This window comes from Amyelois transitella, chromosome 29, assembly GCF_032362555.1.
Source record: "Amyelois transitella isolate CPQ chromosome 29, ilAmyTran1.1, whole genome shotgun sequence".
Lineage (NCBI taxonomy): Eukaryota > Metazoa > Arthropoda > Insecta > Lepidoptera > Pyralidae > Amyelois > Amyelois transitella.
The window spans coordinates 1,278,333-1,297,810 of record NC_083532.1 but is presented as its reverse complement, the minus strand read 5'-3'; the positions used below and the strand labels follow the sequence as shown (position 1 = coordinate 1,297,810).

The 19,478-nt window shown below is 36.8% G+C and overlaps 1 protein-coding gene across 1 annotated transcript in view; it reads left to right on the top strand.

Moving 5' to 3' along the window:
- The window catches only part of LOC106131214 (pyruvate dehydrogenase (acetyl-transferring) kinase, mitochondrial), a 35,970-nt gene that overhangs the window by 11,944 nt on the left and 4,548 nt on the right, over positions 1-19,478 (top strand). The window contains exons 2-7 of the mRNA XM_060952568.1: positions 11,919-11,976; positions 12,864-13,013; positions 13,871-14,055; positions 17,425-17,619; positions 18,515-18,681; positions 19,161-19,275. Coding sequence (XP_060808551.1) covers positions 11,919-11,976; positions 12,864-13,013; positions 13,871-14,055; positions 17,425-17,619; positions 18,515-18,681; positions 19,161-19,275 — 870 coding nt within the window. The remainder of the gene's footprint in view (positions 1-11,918; positions 11,977-12,863; positions 13,014-13,870; positions 14,056-17,424; positions 17,620-18,514; positions 18,682-19,160; positions 19,276-19,478) is intronic.

Genomic DNA, 19,478 nt, shown 5'->3' with positions numbered 1-19,478 from the left:
AACATCGCATCAGTTTGGCATCATTCGGAACTCGAAACCTCTGTACACCGATAACTGTAATACCCAGGAACTGTTGGCTTGGCGCGCCTTCAAAGCGACATGGTGTGACGTCATAGTATCAAGATGCCGCCATCTTGGCTGCTGACGCCCGTTACTCTTTATTGCATTATAACATAACAAATTCAAATTCAAAATTCAAAATTTTTATTCATTATTATAGGATATTATTATATCGCTTAATAATTGTCGTATGGTTTAACAACTTGGTTGACGTCAAATAAATTACTTAAAAACTAAGTTTACTGCCGCTTCCAAGGCGTCAGTGCAGAAGAAGCGGTAACAAACTGCACTGCAGCATTTTCATCAACAACGTCAACTTCACAATATTAAATTATACTTAGAATAGAATGTGGACGGGAGAATACATTGTTCACGGGAGATTTATATATTTATGAGATTTAATATTGAAAAAAGAAAATATATATATATATATATATATATATATATTATGGATTGCCAATTTTAAAAAGATTTATGTACAGAGTGTACTGAAATTTTGATTTAAGTTCAAATTAAACTACAATTAATTACGAGGTTCCTGTGCCAAGCTCGAGCCAGATGTTTTTATCATTAAGGTAATCATCAGTCCTATAATAAGCCTTCCCACAAAGTACTTTCTTTACATACTCTTTGAATTTTCGGTTGGGCATATCAAGAACAGACTCCGGCAACCTATTATAAAATCGTATACAGTTCCCCATAAATGATTTACTGACTTTGCTAAGCCTATGAAACGGCATGACTAATTTATGTTTATTACGTAAATTTCTATCAGTTGTGGCACTAACTTTTTGAAAAAAAGAGGTATTTTTCCTAACATACATTATAAGATCAAAAATGTACTGGGACGCTACTGTAGGTATGTTTATTTTCTTAAAGAGTTGTCTTAACGAGTCTCTTGGTCCTAAGCCGTAAATTGCGCGAACGGCCCTTTTCTGAATTATAAAAATAGTTTGTATATCAGCCGCGCTACCCCATAAAAGTAAACCATAAGATAACAAGCTATGAAAATAGCTGAAATAAACAAGCCTAGCTGTAGCTACATCTGTCAATTGTCGGATCCTCCTAACAGCATAAGCGGTAGAGCTAAGTCTATTGGATAGTTTAGAAATATGAGCACCCCACTGTAGCTTTGCATCAATTATAATTCCTAAAAACTTTGTATTTTCAACAAATTCTAATTTCTGGCCTTCCAGTTTTATGTCAGTATTGGCCTGCCTTACGTTTGGAAGGGTAAATTTAATGCATTGGGTCTTATTAGCATTTAAAAGAAGATTGTTGGTTGAGAACCAGATAGATATGGCCGACAGTATATTATTAACCGAACTTACATTTTCGCTATGGCGGTCTAATTTAAATATTAAAGAAGTGTCATCGGCAAACAGCACTATACACTACCCTACCCGCCTGTTTTTCCACCATAAAAGGCAGGTCATTGACATATACCAAGAAGAGGAATGGTCCTAAAATTGAGCCCTGAGGAACACCCATTGAGACGCTTGATCCGCTTGACTTTACTCCATTAATATCTACAGTTTGAAGCCTATCAGTCAAATAGGATGCCATTAGTTTAGTTGATTTTTGGTCAAACCCATATTGACGAAGTTTACGCAAAAGTGTCTGATGATCTACGCAATCAAATGCTTTAGAGAGATCGCAAAAGACTCCAACTGAATCCTGTGAACTCTCCCACGCGTCATAGATTTGAGTAACAAGTGCTACTCCCGCATCAGTGGTGGACTTCCCGGCAGTGAACCCATATTGTTGGGAATGGAAAATGTTATTGATTTTAAAATATTGTTGCATTTGATTAAGCATCATCTTCTCAAACACCTTGCTCAAAATTGGCAATATAGAAATAGAAAATATAACAGGATTGTAAAATGTAAACATACATCCATATATATACATACATATAATCACATCTTTATCCCTTGCGGGGTGGACAGAGCCAAAAGTCTTGAAAAGACCGACAGGTGGCCTATCAGCACAGCTGTTTGGCTTAATGATAGAATTGAGATTCAAATAGTGGCTGGTCGCTAGCCCATCGCCTAAAAGAAGAATCCCAAGTTTATAAGCTTATCCCTTAGTCGTCTTTTATTTCAAAAAAAAATCCATAAATAATCATTTTATGTAGTATGTATTGATTTTAAAAACAACCTTAAAAATATTTCATGATTTAACGGTTTGGTAAAAACGTATAATCTGCATGTATTGTATACATATTGTTGCTATCATTAATTATCGTAAGTTTTTCGTCATCATCATCATCATATTATAATAACTTCTTAGCAATTCATAAAAACTTGACATAGACCTTGAATATTTCTTGACCGCTATGTTTATTATTATTCACCGCCTTGGTTCATATCGATTTATCTATGTATATCGCACGTAGGAGGTTATGAATGAATAATTGATAAAAGGACATGTTTTTTTTATCGAGAACTAAAGAATATTGTGGTGAGGAACGTGCATCTCTGTTCTCATTAAATCTCTCCACGTGATGTGATGTATGCGTTAATAACATAGTATGTTGTGGTGGCAACAATAGGCGAAATTGGCACTTTCTATAAATAAATAAATATATACAACAAATAAACAAATTAAACTAATTGAGTTAGCCTCGAAGTAAGTTCGAGACTTGTGTTACGAGATACTAACTCAACGATACTATATTTTATAATAAATACTTATATAGATAAACATCCAAGACCCAGTCCAATAGGAAAAAGTTCTTTTCTCTCATCATGCCCTGGCCGGGATTCGAACCCGGGACCTTCGATGTCACAGGCAAGCGTACTACCGCTGCGCCACAGAGGCCGTCTATAAGCCGCAACCAATTAAACGCCACCAACAAAAAAGCGACGAATTTAGCGCCACCCTTTTTTCCGCAGATACCACGGTAACGATAGTGTTTATCGAGATGAAAGGTATATACCCTATGTCCTTCACCACACACTTATTTTTATATGTATATCGCAAATTTTAGATGATATGGTGACAATAACAGTGTTTGTTTTTTTTAGAATAACAATGATAACTATTATTTTCTTTCGTGAAAAATACGTTGATACGGTAAAAAAGATAAAATTTTAAACGTATCGCTCAAGTTTAAAAATAATGTTATACCATTGTTCAATTTGTCGACAAAAAATATACAAATTACCAGTCACGATTTTAATGAAAACGCGAACGAAAATCATGACTGGTAATTTGTATATTTAAAAAAAGTAAACTGCAAAAATGAAAATACAATTTATTCAGTACACTAAAAAGTAAAAGAGAGAAATTATTCATAACATTCATTCAGGCTACACGCAGTTCTAACAATAAAAAAAAATTGTTCGTGCTGGCCATAACAATTTAAAAAAAGAATGCGTTCATAATAAAGTAAAGAAATATAATATTTTTTTAAATATCATTTGTTTTATCAATACGTATAACAAAATATTTGTAATGGCTTATCATTATGTTATGTTACGTTATCATCAATTCAAGTGTGGTGTGATTTGGTTTTGTTTTTATGGTGAATTATTGACGTAAATCAATGTATAATGGTAATGTACAAAAGGATTGATATCCCCACAAAATGCAGGTTTTACCTAGTTTGGACCATTTGCGCTTAGTTATAAAGTATAACTTAGATGTTATAGTTTAATTTTTTATTGAAAGAATAGGACCTCTCCATCTCTTTCCCATGGATTTCGACTAAGTGGTAGGCTTATAAACTTCGGATTCTCCTTTTATGCGACGGGCTAGCAACCTGTCACTGTTTGAATCTCAATTCTATCGTTAAGCCTAACAGCTGAACGTGGTTTTTCAAGACTGCCGGCTCTGTCTACCCCGCAAGGGCTATAGACGTGGTTATATGAATTAATTATAGTGTAACTATTGTTGTAGTGTACTTGTCAAATGAATATTTTCATTTATTAATTTTTTTCCGTGTGGTTCCCGGCACCAATACAAAAAAGAATAGGACCACTCCATCTCTTCATGTCGTAAAAGGCGACTAAGGGCGACTAAGCTTACAAACTTGGAATTCTTTTTTAGGCGATGGGTTAGCAACCTGTCACTGTTTGAATCTCACAATTCTATTATTAAGCTAAATAGCTGAATGTGGCCATTCAGTCTTTTCAAGACTGTTGGCTCTGTCTACCCTGCAAGGAATATAGACGTGACCATATGTATGTATGTACATAATGCGGCCTAAGCGCATTATGCAATCTCTTTCAGGCAATCACGAGAATATTTCTTTAGAGAGAATTTTTTGCGGGATTTTAAGAAAATATTTGAATAAATAGCCGCCTATTAATAAAATACGTACATACATAAACATATTGTTACCATGCAATGTTTGTTATTTACTTACGACACTTGTCATTAGTGTCATATCACCTTGATCGGGCATTTACAATGACATTGTTAGATAATACATAGATACATACTTTCATAAAATCACGCCTCTTTCCCGGAGGGGTAGGCAGAGACTACATCTTTCCACTTGCCACGATCTCAGCATACATCCTTCGCTTCATCCACATTCATAACTCTCTTCATGCAAGCTCGGCGGTTTCGGGTACTCTCGACCTGACCCTTTACCAGGACGTCCTTAATTTGATCAAGATACTTTCGTCTAGGCCTTCCCACTCCGACCTTTCCCTCCACACTCTCCTTGTATATCTGCTTAGTCAACCTGCTTTCATTCATCCTCTCCACATGACCAAACCATCTTAACATACCCTTTTCTATTCCTGTAACTACATCTTTTTTCACATCACAACATTCCCTTATCACGCTTACATAGATACATTTGACAAATAATATAAAATAACTAGCTGTCCCGGCAAACGTTGTTTTGCCATATAAATGATTTTTAAGTAATTTCCAGTTAAAAGAAAATGTTAAGGGTGGACAACCCTTATCACTGAGAGGTATGAAAAATAGATGTTGACCGATTCTCAGACCTGCTCAATATGCTCACAATATTTCATGAGAATCGGTCGAGATGTTTCGGAGGAGTACGGGAACGGACGAACATTGTTTTACGAGAATTTTATATATATATAAGATTAATAGAAAATAAGTAGGCAGATACGGAGAAATGTTAAATAATGACTCGAGTTGAGGTAAGCCCCAAGGTTAAATTTCTACAAAGGTCGCGAAAGTCAGACCGGAGTCGTTTCGTGTAAAAACCTGACTCACCCAATCCAGGAACAAAGTTGTGGCGAAATTTCTGCGCAACAAGTCACAAAAATAAAATCACGCGACGCTATCAGTCAAAAACAGCGAAGAACCTAAATCGCGCAAGCAAAGATTTCACGGGTTGGAGCTATATATACAACCTCCGACACAACATCGTCTGTCGCGCGGTTCCCCAGGCGTCACACCAGCCTGGCGGAAGATCTTCCATTTGGTGGCGGTCGAGTCGAATCATCGCTCCCGCTACAAGGTCAAGGTGCGCCTGTCTAAACCCGAGCAGACAATTAACGGAAAGAGTATGAAAGAAAGAAAGAAGAAAGAAAAATCTTTATTTGGCGCAAAATGTAACATTACATTTTCATTCATAAACATAGAAATAAAAAAATACATGATGCGACCAAAAGGGTTTCCACTCAGCGCATACGCGTACGTATGCGCTGATTTTCAGTGATGACCAACGTATGATGAGGTTACACAATGCGCTGATTTTCAGTGGAACCTAGCACGGAGGCTTTGCCATTCAATATGAAGGATGCATATGAAAAATATCAACACAAAATAACAAATAAATAAATAAATATATACGGGACAAATTACACAGATTGAGTTAGCCTCGAAGTAAGTCGAGACTTGTGTTACGAGATACTAACTCAACGATACTATATTTTATAATAAATACTTATATAGATAAACATCCAAGACCTAGGCCAATCAGAGAAAGTTCGTTTCTCATCATGCCCTGGCCGGGATTCGAACCCGGGACCTCCGGTGACACGGACAAGCGCACTGCCGCTGCGCCACAGAGGCCGTCGTACACAAGTAGACAGTATGCAAAAAGGTGTGTAAAATTTGGACCAATATCAAGAGACAAAGTAAAATCCACATTGTACCGGATTCAGTATAAAGAGTCACATGCCAAATGACAACGCCCCTTGAAAAGCAAATGAAAGTGAGACGTTCAAAGTCCATGAAAACATAATATGTTTATATTATATATATTATATGTATGTATGTATGATACATACGCTCAAATCAGCTGTCGGGCACACATAGATATGATATAGAATGAAATAAGAATGAAAAATTGGTTTGCGTAATAAATGTATACATAAATATATATGTATAGTCACGTCTATATCCCTTGCGGGGTAGACAGAGCTTAATGGTCTTGAAAAGACTGATAGGCCACGTTCACCTTTTTGGCTTGATGATAGAATTGTGATTGGAATATTGACAGGTGGCTAGTTCATCGCCTAAAAGAAGAATCTCAAGTTTATAAGTCCCTTAGTTTCCTTTTACGTCATCGATGCAAAAGAGAGAAGGAGCGGTCCTATTCTTTTTTTCTATTGGTGCCGGGAACCACACGGCACAATAAATGAGTAGTATATTTACGTTGATGACTGTACTTTTCAGGAAACTGAAAGTGTTATCATGTTCCAACATTGAATACATATGGTCACGTCTATATCCCTTGCGGGGTAGACAGAGCCAACAGTCTGGAAAAGACTGAATGGCCACGATCAGCTATTTGGCTTAATGATAGAATTGTGATTCGAATAGTGACAGGTTGCTAGCCCATCGCCTAAAAAAAGAATCTCAAGTTTATAAGCCTATCCCTTAGTCGCCTTTTACGACATCCATGGGAAAGAGATGGAGTGGTCCTATTCTTTTTTGTATTGGTGCCGGGAACCACACGGCACTGTCTGTTTGTTTGTATTTTCAGATCTCATCACTATCACTTAAAATGTCATACGGGAGTAATCACCTGACTCACCCAATCCTTGGTCAAAAGCATACCTGGGGCTCCTCTCCAGAGTGGTGAGGATGCAACCGGGACTGAAGCCAGGAGGAAGAGTATTTTCGGAACTAATAAAACTAAGAATAAGACTGAGACAAACGCTAAGGTTTTCATCATGTAGCAACAAGATCGCTAAATAACTTGCAATACTTTACCTAACCTAATGTGTTAGTAAACATAAGTTATGTAAATAGTCGTCATGGTACAAAGTCATTCTACGCAGTACAATGGATTTACATATAATAGACGTAGTTAGAGTTTTTTTTAATTACTTAGTAACAAAAGAGATAATGATTTGCAATGACTTTTTTGTTTTGCATTTACTACAAAAAAAAAGCCTTTTGTACAAAATGATTGGGATTTATTTATGCCTAATGGCGATGACAGATACAATACTATAACCTGGGTAATAATTAAGAGAACCGCCTCTGATTAATTTCCTCATTTTTTGAAGGCGATTAAATTTCTGAAATATTCTCGTAAGTGTAACAAACGCTTTCCTGAAAACCGTATCAAAATCGGTGCAGCGAAATGCGAGATAATCGCGGACGAACATACATAAAGGTCGAACTGAGAAACATTTTTTTTAGGCGGTGAAAAAGACTGTATTTGTACTGCCACTAAAGATTTTTATGCATTTGTTGTATATTTTAATTATGGAAGAGCGAACGGATACAGTTCATTAAATGGTTTGACAGATTAGTCACAGGAAGTAAAGTAAAACATACGCCAAATAAAAACGTTTACAAAAGCAGCGGATTTTTTTAAATTGATACGAACATAGGCATCATGTCTTTATCTCTTACGGGGTTGGAGCCATTGTTGACAGGACTCGATGACTCAATGATGCGAGATGATGGTGACAGGTCGCAAGTTCATCGCCTTATAGTAAGATCCGAGTTCTCCTTCTTCATCGTTACCTTTTCCCACTTTCTACGTGGGGTCGGCACGGTATGTTAGTTTTTTTCTAATTGCCATCTCACTGGGATCCAAGCTGTAGGGTTTTTTTAAAATACCTCATTGAATTTTCAAACAATTGCCATGTCATTTTAAACATTAGTTAGTATCTCGTAACACAAGTCTCGAACTTACTTCGAGGCTAACTCAATCAGTGTAATTTGTCCCGTATATATTTATTATTTATTTATTCACTGTTTGTTTTTAATTAAACTCTTAATAATTGCTAACTACATCAAAACTACTGTATAAGATAATTATTCTTTCTTCTTATTGTTGAAAATAATATCACGCAGACCATTTTTAAAGCCGCGTCGCGAACGGTCGACATTTCCGCCCGTGTGTTCCGTATCAAGGTAAAATGAAGGCGACGCGTGCGCCGGTCTGTTTGTAAACAAACGTCAGGTTGAATACAAATGAGGTAGAACGTTCTGGTTAGTTCTAGAATGTTTTAGATTAAGATTTTTTTGCGAGGTTTAAGTTCGCTGCGGACGAGACGCTTAAGTATATACTTTCAAGTTAAGAATCTTCTTTATTTATTTTAATCAACAAATAAAATTTATTCATACAGATATATATATGTACAATATTACATACACATACATATTATCACGTCTATATCCCTTACGGGGTAGACAGAGCCAATAGTCTTGAAAAGATTGATAGGCCCCGTTCAGCTGTTTGGCTGATAGAATTGAGATTCAAATAGTGACAGGTTGCTAGCCCATCGCCTCAAAGATAAATCTCAACTGTATAAGCCTTATCCCTTACTCGCCTTTTACGACATTCATGGGATAGAGATGTGAGTGATTCTTTCTTTCTTTTTATTGGTGTCGGGAACCACACGGCACACAATACAATATTTATATAAGTTTATCAACCATAGTATTGTCAACGGCAGTGTTGCCCTCAATGATCCCTGACTCGGCCTTTTTATCAGTTGATTCGATTGCGTTCATGAGAAACAATGGCCGAGATACAATTAGAACTATCTAGAGTGTTACCATAAATAGTGTTGTATCTAGAATGTTAGAATAACATCGATAGAATGTATATATATGTGTGTGTGTGTGTTTGTTATCCGTTTACGCAAAAATCTTTTTGATAAATTTTCATTATTGTAATGACATAATTTAGATATTGGAATAACATAGAAATTTGGAATTTATAGAAATTTTAGACGGATTAAGTCGCTAGCAACAGTGTAATACTTATTGTAAATGAGCTGTTGTTCTGTTGAAAATAGTATCCTAGGTTAGAATGCGTATTGTTAACTAATATATGCATACCAAATTTCATTGGAATCGGTCAAGCGGTTTAGCTGTGAAAGTGGAACAGATAGACAGACTTCATTCATTTATAATATTAGCAAGGGATACGTAACAAACACCATGTGTTTATCACGTACCTACATACATATAATCACGTCTATATCCCTTGCGGGATAGACAGAGCCGACAGTCTCGAAAAGACCAACAGGCCACGTTCAGCTGTTTTGGCTTTAAGATAGAATTGAGATTCAAATAGTGACAGGTGGCTAGCCCATCGCCTAAAAATTCTTAAAAAGCTGAACGTGGCCTATCAGTCTTCACAAGACTGTTGGTTCTGTCTACCCCGCAAGGAATATAGACGTGATTATATGTATGTATGTAATGTAATAATTGATTAAGTACCCACGTTACACGTGAAAAAGTATACATTTTTAGTTGCGCAAACGTGCCAAAAGAGCAAAGTCTAGAAGGCACATTCAACAGTTCAAAAAATCCAGTTTATTTACGTTTTTATACCTGGCAACATTCGAAAATAGTTTTTATCTAAAAACCGGACGGGCACGGGTCCAGATGTTCTTTTTATGAATTCAAAGTCCGAATGTCATTACAATTTTTGTTTATGTTTTGTCTTGAAATTGTTTTAAATATGTAGGTACTTCAGTAGCCAAAGGTGATTGACTCATTTCTATTTTATTTCTTTGTTTAAAGTTCATTTTGTGCATGTTTTGTGTTATTTTATAAGCGTTTGCGCCAAATTTTAATAAGATTTCTGTTTGTTTGTAATATCTTTATTGCATAGATATTTACACAAAAAAAAACTCACTTACAATGGCCTTCTTATCCCATGAAGATATCTCTAATCTGATCCATTTTCAAAGAGTAAATTTTTATTTTTATGCCGTGTGGTTCCCAGCACTTAGTATGCGACTTTGTGATAAGCTAGTAAACATGGGATTCTTCCTTTACGCGATGGACTAGCAACCTGTCACTATTTGAATCTCAATTCTATCATTAAGCCAAACAGCTGAACGTGGCCTTTCAGTCTTTTTAGGACTCCTGACTTTGTTTACCCCGCAAGGGATATAGACGTGATCATATGGTCTACAAGAGCTGTTTGCTACAAATCGCGTTTAGAGAATGGGCGTTTGTGATGTTAAATTATACGAATTAAAATGAGATTCTAACTTCATGGAGCTTATTTTCCGACCTATCGATTTGGAAAAGTGAAACATTATCGATTGCGTAGGAGTCTAACCCATTTATAACACGCTGATAACGTTTTCAATTACACTGACGAGGCTTGAATCATATACAAATAATATATATATATATATACACATACATATATATATACACATATGTATATATATACACATATATATATATATATATATATATATATATATATATATATATATATATATACACATACATATATATAGTCAAGTCTCTTGCGGGCTGACAGAGCCATCAGGCTTGAAAAGACTGAATGGCCACGTTTAGCTATTTGGCTTAATGATAGAATTGAAATTCAAATAGTGATAGGTTGCTAGTCCATCGCCTACAAAAGAATCCCAAGTTTGTAAGCCTATCCCTTAGTCGCCTTTACGACATCCATGGGAAAGAGATGGAGTGGTCCTATTATTTTTTATAATGGTGCCGCGAACAACACGGTAGGTACCTTATATCATATGTAGGTAATTAAATTATACCTACTAGCTTTTAGACTAGGCTTTGCCCGCGTGAGTTAATCGCCTTGTACGAAAACGACGAATTTAAATTTAACGCCATCTAAAAAAAGCGACGACATTAGCACAACATACAAAAAGCAACGAATTTAGCGCCACCGGGTTTTTCGCAAATCCTACGGGAACTATAGTTTTTACCGGGACGAAAGGTACCTTATGTCATTCTCCAGACTCTTTATTACCTACTATATGTATATTTCAAGGAGATCAATTCAGTAGATAACCCTTGAAGTGGTAACAAACAAACAAACATACGTTTACTTTATTTGGGATATGGTAGGGATATTGTGCCGTGTGGTTCCCGGCGCCAATACAAAAAGGAATAGGACCACTCCATCTCTTTCCCATGGATGTCTTAAAAGGCGACTAAGGGATAGGCTTACAAACTTGGTATTGTTTCTTAGGTGATGGGCTTGCAACCTGTCACTATTTGAATCTCAATTCTATCATTAGGCCATATAGCTGAACGTGGCCATTCAGTCTTTTCAAGACTGTTGGCTCTGTCTACCCCGCAAGGGATATAGACGTGACCATATGTATGTATGTATGGTAGGGATGTTATTCTATTCTCATATGCCGTGAACCACATGTAACTTACGATGGTAGTCATTAAAACCAATTTAGGTATCATTAATGACACCATTGTTTATGGCAGGATGCAATTATTAAGAATAATTAATATTAACGACAATGTGAGTTGTATACCTATAGCCGTCAAGGTGAACGAGTTTATTAACTTGTTACACTTAAACTAACTTATTTAGACGCGGTGGTTTGGGTATGTGTTAATGTTTCAGTCAGTCAGTCAGTCGCCTCTTGTTGAGCAAGACCGTAAGGTAGAATGTTGATGTGCTATGCTAATTGTATTCTCTTATTTTTCAGGTCTAAATGCGTGCGAAAGGAAATCTTTCCTTTTCCTCAGAAAGGAGCTCCCAGTGAGGTAAGAATACATATACATACATGTCTGTATATATCTTATATATAAAATTGTCTCGTGTCACAATGTTCGTTCCCCGTACTCCTCAGAAACGACTCGAACGATTCTCATGAAATTTTGTGAGCATATTGAGTAGGTCTGAGAATCGGCCGACATCTATTTTTCATACCCCTTAGTGATAAGGGTTGTTCACCCTTAACATTTTCTTTTAACTAGAAATTACTTAAAAAATATTATAACATTATATATAGTGTTAAACTTCCAAGATTCAGGCCAATCAGAGAAAGTTTGTTTCTCATAATGGCCAGGATTCGAACCCGGGACCTCCGGTGTCGCAGGCAAGCACACAACCCCCGCGCCACAGAGGCCGTCGATGATCAAGTTTTATAGGTACATGTTGTAGAAATCACTAGACTTATTGTTTTCACAGAGATAAGATTATGTTTGTGTTACATTGCAGATTTCAAGAACGAACAAGTGTCTCGTGTGAGATATTTATCATTCAATTGAATTGAAGTGAACGTTAAAACGAATCGGCAAATAAAAAAAATAAAATATGACCATTAGAATATGACTTGTTCTCTTTTCCATGGATGTAGTAAACGGCAACTAAGGAAAAGGCTAATAAACTTGGGATTTTGTCTTGAAGGCGATGGGCTAGCAACCTCAAATTTCAAACTTACATACATACATACATACATATGGTCACGTCTTGCGGGGTAGACAGAGCCAACAGTCTTGAAAAGACTTAATGGCCAAGTTCAGCTATTTGGCTCAAACTTTTAAAATTCAAATTAATTTTTGCAAAATTTTAAAATCACATAGTAAAACAAGAATATATTAAATTATACTAATGTTATTTAACGTTTCATCTCTCTCTCTCTTCACAGGTTGGCGAACATAATGAAAGAGATAGCTCTACTGCCGGAGAACCTGCTACAGATGCCTTCAGTGGGTATGGTGAACCAGTGGTACGAGAGGTCCTTCGAGGAGATCATAGAGTTTGAGAAGATGGAGCCTGAACCGCCTATATTGAGCCAGTGAGTATTGTAAATTATTTGCCGTGTGGTTCCCGGCACGAATAGAAAAAAGAATAGGACCACTCCATCTCCTTCCCATGGATGTCGTAAAAAGCGGCTAAGGGGTAGGCTTATAAACTTGGGATTCTTCTTTTAGATGGGCTAGCAAACTGTCACTATTTGAATCTCAATTCCATCTTAAAGCCAAACCGCTGAACGTGGCCTATTAGTCTTTACAAGACTGTTGGCTCTGTCTACCCCGCAAGGGATATAGACGTGATTATATGTATGTATGTATGAGTATTGACAATGATAGAGATGGAGATATTAAAATTAAAGAGAATGAAAGAGATGTGATTATAATGGCTATTGATAAAGTAGTTGTAGAAGTATTTTTAGCAGATCATACAGTTTAAGAAGATGGAGATATTATAATTAAAGAGAATGAAAGAGATGTGATTATAATGGCTCTTGATAAAGTAGTTGTAGAAGTATTTTTAGGAGATCATACAGTTTGAGAAGATGGAGTCTGAACCGCCTATATTGAGCCAGTGAGTAATGACAATGATAGAGATGGAGATATTAAAATTAAAGAGAATGAAAGAGATGTGACTATAATGGCTCTTGATAAAGTATTATTATTAGTATTTTTAGATCATAAAGTTTGAGAAGATGGAGATATTATAAATAAAGCCAAATAGCAGAACATGGCCGTTCAGTCTTTTCAAGACTGTTGGCTCTGTCTATCCCCGCAAGGGATATAAACGTGACCATATTTATGTATGTATATTTATATACATATATATTATACTTGTAGATATTACATTACACACACATACACATACATATACCTACACATTCTACATTTATCATTGCAGATTCTGCGAACGCCTGGTCCACATTCGCAACCGTCACGCGGATGTTGTCCAAACGATGGCCCAGGGCGTCCTCGAGCTGAAGGAGTCTCACGAGGTGGACACGGGCACCGAGAACTCCATCCAGTACTTCTTGGACAGATTCTACATGAGCCGGATATCGATCAGGATGCTCATAAACCAGCATAGTGAGTGTCTTTTAGTGTGTGTTAATAGATGGCGTTGCGCGAGAATTAGAACGCGCTATGGGAATTCTTTCACATTTCTATATAGGCTTGTGTCGCTTATTCATTCTAGCAGATTTCGATAAAGATAAAGATATAAAATAAAATATGAATTAATTTGAACAAGATCCTGGTAAAGGGTCAGGTCAAAAGTACCCGAAACCGCCGAGCTTGTATGAAGACAGTTATGAATGGTGGATGAAGCGGAGGAAGTGTGCAGAGATCGTGGCAAGTGGAAAGAGGTAGTCTCTGCCAACCCCTCCGGGAAAGAGGCGTGATTTTATGTATGTATGTATGTGGGAATGGGGCTCAACTTGATGCAAACACTTTTCAAACACTCACAATCTTTATTTTTTCTTCTTGACAAACCAACAACGACCTATCTTTCTTTTCAGATCCTCTTTTTTGACATTGACATCTAGTCAGACGTCAATAGACATAGTCATGTCCGACATTGACAATTAACTTTAGTGTTGCTATACAAACTACTTAAGAATTACTACAAAAAAAAAACAAAAATAAATCATAATTATTCCCACATGTATGTATCAATTAATGTTTTTTTTTTCAAGCTCCTCTTCCTTCCAAATTATACCTTCTGTCCATTTTAAATCATATCTTCCTGTCTGGGTCTGTCCCAGAATCATGGAAGAACCAAATTATTATTCCCATTCTTAAACCTGGGAGGAACCCTCTAGACCCCCTCAGCTATAGACCCATTGCCCTCTCATCGGTAATACATAAAATTATGGAACATCTCATCAAAAATCGATTGGAATGGTTTATTGAATCAAAGGGCATACTTCCAAATTCTCAATTTGGCTTTAGAAGAGGTATGGGAACTCTGGACAGCTTGAGTATCCTGGTCTCCCATATAAGAGTGGCATTCTCTAAAAACGAACATGTGGTAGGCGCTTTTCTTGACATAACTTCAGCATATGATAACGTTCAACTTCCTATTCTCAGGCAAAAATTGCATAAGCTGAGTATTCCAGTGAGGCTGATTAATATCATCTGTAATATGCTCTTGGATCGTCACATAATTGTCCGTTTGCAGGGTTCTCTTCTTCCCCCTCGCTCTGTTTGGAAGGGTCTTCCACAGGGCTCTGTACTTAGTCCCATATTGTATAATTTATATACTTCTGACCTAGATCAGTCTGTCAATTGCTTTTGCAATATTCTTCAATATGCTGATGATATAGTTCTTTTCGCTTCTTCGGACTCCTTTGATGACATTAGCCGTCGTTTAAATTCAGCTCTTTTTTACCTCAACACCTGGTTAGAAGACCATGGATTATCTATCTCCCCGCTTAAATCAAACTGTGTCGTCTTTACTCGGAAGAGATCTTTGCCCCTATTAACTGTTTCGATTAATAATGAAACTATCCCTCAAAAAGACAACTGTAAATTTTTAGGAATTACCTTAGACTCCAAACTAACAGGTGTTACTCACTTAAACCATGTTGTCCAAAAAGCTGAAAAGGGAGTTAATGTCATGAGGTCTCTCTCTGGAGTCCGCTGGGGCTCCCATCCCTATAGTCAAAAATTAATTTATAATGCCCTTGTACGTAGCCATTTTGACTACGGTGCCTTCTTACTAGAACCATGCAACAAATTAGCTTTGGCGAAATTAGACAAAATTCAACATAAATGTCTCAGAATTATAACCGGTGCTATGAAATCTTCTCCGACAAATGCCCTTCAGGTTGAATGTTTGGACCCTCCTCTTGTATTAAGGAGACAATTTTTAGCTGATAGATTTCTTTACAAAACAATCCAATTATTTTCTCATCCCTTATTAGAAATACTTAACTCTCTATCAGACTATTGTCATACTTCTTCTTATTGGGTTAACAAAGATCACCCGCCTTTGGTTAAAAGCTTCGATAAAATAGATAACCTTCCCCACCCAGTTGCCCAATTCTCCAAAAATCCTATCTTTGATATTGACTTCCTCCCTCTCATCTTCCAACCTAATGTTCTTCTAAACATAGGACTTTCCAAGAATCTTCCTGGTGCTGATAGGATATTCAACCAGATCATTTCTGAGAAATGGTCTGATTGGACCCTCATTTTTACGGATGCTTCCAAATTAACTCAGGACTCTAATGTTGGTGCAGCAGTTTGGATACCTAAATTCAATCTTTTATTAAGTTTTAAATATTTTTCTAAATCCTCTATATTTACTGGAGAATCCATTGCTCTCTTTGAAGCTGTTCAATTTGTTTTATCTCACAATTTGGACAAATCACTTATCCTCTCAGACTCTTTGAGCTGCCTCCAAGATATTTTGAAACGACCCTTCCATGCAAAGGATAACTTTCCAATTACCCTGAAAATAAGAGAAGCCTTATATAATTGTCAATCTTCCAGTATTAATACTATTGCTTGGATTCCAAGCCATTCAGGAATCAAGGGTAATGAAACAGTAGATATGTGGGCTAAACAAGCTTCTACTTCAGGTTCTGACTGCCACAAATTTCATTACTCTCGAGACCTTAGACTTCTAGCTAAACCACAGTTAATGACTAATTGGAATAGACAATGGCAACATTCTCGTCAGCAAAAAGGTGTCTGGTATGGAAATATCCAACCTAACTTACCCAAAGTCCCTTGGTTCTTCCGGCATCGAAACTTGGAGAAGTGGGTAACGTCAGTTATAATCCGAATGCGACTTGGCCATGTATGTATCCCTGTCTTCCTCCATAAACTGCGAATTAGAGATACTTCTGTCTGTGAATGTGGCCTGGATGAAGGTAATCTTAATCATATAATTTTCAACTGCCCCAAACTTGTGGTCCATCTTCGTAACATAATTCCGACGAACATTCCCCATCTAAATTTAGACATTAATTCATTTCTTTCTCTTGTCCACACTCGGTTCTGTTATATTATTGCAAAGTTCATAACTAAAAATAACCTAAAACTATAGTTCCCATTACAGTATTTTTTTTTTCTCTCTCTCTCTCCTACTTCCGAAATCTCTTATTAGGTATATGCCTTGTTTTACATAACTTTTACACCTTACACACTCACTTCACATTATAATCATTAACTTGTCTTCTCTTTTACTAACAATACCTACTTGTTGTGTTTGTCTTTTTGTGTTTGTACATTTGTTAACCTTCCTTTCAGATTGTATACCGTCCAATTTCGTAACTTCGTGTCTCTTCAAACCATGACATTGGCAGAATCACCGAAAGTCCGGTGGAAGCCATAATATAGAAAAGAAAGAAAGAAAGAAAAGAATTACTACAAAAAAAAAACAAAAATAAATCATAATTATTCCCACATGTATGTATGAATTAATGTTTTTTTTTTCAATTTTCACAGCCCTCCTATTCGGCGAACCGGTGGGCGGCAAGCAGGCCTCCGTCAACGGAATGGGCTCCGGCGGCCGCCATATTGGGTCAATCGACCCGGCATGCGACGTCGTCGGCGTGGTGAAGGACGCGTACGAGAACGCGAGGTTCCTGTGCGACAGATACTATCTGGCTGCGCCGGAGTTGGAGATGTTGCAAGCTGGCGGTGAGCGTCGTTACGATTGTTGCTCGATAGTTTTTTTTTTTTTTTTGGTGTGTTTTCGTAAACGAAATGCTTATCTGTACTAATATTATAAAGCTGAAGAGTTTGTTTGTTTGTTTGTTTGAACGCGCTAATCTCAGGAACTGGTTCGAATTGAAAAAATTTTTTTTGTGTTGAATAGACCATTTATCGAGGAAGGCTTTAGGCTGTATAACATTACGGAGCGAAGAAGTAATGGAAAATGTGAAAAAAAAAACGGGGAAAATTATTCATCCTTGAGGGCTTCAATGATGCCCAAAAATAACTATTCCACGCGGACGAAGTCGCGGGCACAGCTAGTTAGGAATATGTATGCATACAATAGGAGTAAATTTCGCGCGGACGGAAGTTTCAATATAGAGATTATAAAATAAAATAATTTAATCTCTAATAAAAATTGAATTGAATTCGAATTGAATTGTTTTCCCCCCCAGTAATAAAAAATAAAATAATTTAATCACTACATAGTATAAAACAAAGTCGCTATTTTAGTCTGTTTGTCTGTATGCTTAAATCTTTAAAATTACGCAACGGATTTTGATGCGGTTTTTTGTAACAGGTAGAGAGTGATTCAAGAGGAAGGTTTTTATGTATAATTTTTTTCCGAATTTTGCACCCGTGCGAAGCCGGGGCGGGTCGCTAGTCTGTAATAAAATTTGAATGAATTGAAATGTACCCCCCACGCAGTAATAAAAAATAAAATAAAATATTAATTTAATCTCTAATAAAATTTGAATTGAATTCGAATTGAAATGTTTTTCCCACCGCAGTAATAAAAAATAAAATAAAATATTAATTTAATCTCTAATAAAATTTGAATTGAATTTGAATTTGTTGTCTTTCCCCCCCCCCCTCCCAGTGCCAAGCGAGCGGCCGATGCCAGTGGTGTACGTCCCCTCCCATCTCTACCACATGCTGTTTGAGCTGTTCAAGAACGCGATGAGAGCCGTGATGGAGAATCACCAGGGCAGCCCGCCGCCGATACAAGTCAACATTGTCAATGGGAAGGAAGATATATCGCTCAAAGTAGGTGGAAACTTTAATTGCGCGATTTAGCATCGAGCAACGCCATCTGTGTAACACTTGTGATATATCATGGAGAAGATTCTGGTTCTGGTTTTTTTTTTTTTACACGAAGCGACTCACATCTGACCTCTGCAACCTTATGCCAGCATTATTGATATATCCTGTTACTTTATAATATATGTATATATATGATAATATAATAATATGATAATGAGCAATATATATATTTTTTTATTTTATTTTAACTTTATGCACGTTAAATGTACAACGAGTTGACTTTATGCCTTATATATTTAATATATTTATATATATATATATATATATTTGATGATAAATTTCCGTAGCGAAGGAAGTGTGCAGAGATCGTGGCAAGTGGAAAGAGGTAGTCTCTGCCTACACCTCCGGGAAAGACGCGTGATTTTATGTATGTATGTATATATATATATATATATTTGATAATAAACTCCCATTATCAACAGATGTCTGACCGCGGCGGCGGCATCCCGCGCAGCGTGACCGACCTGCTGTTCAAGTACATGTACAGCACGGCGCCGCAGCCCTCCAAGTCGGACTCGCACACCGTGCCGCTGGCTGGTGAGTCGTCGTCATCATCATCATCGTCATCATCATCATCATCATCGTCATCATCATCATCATACATATATAAGATTGTGCAGTGTGGTTCCCGGCGCCAATGCAAAAAAAGAATAGAACCACTCTTGTCTCCTTCCCATGGATGTCGTAAAAGGCGACTAAGGATATGGGGATATAGGATAGCGAATAAGGGAGGCTTACAA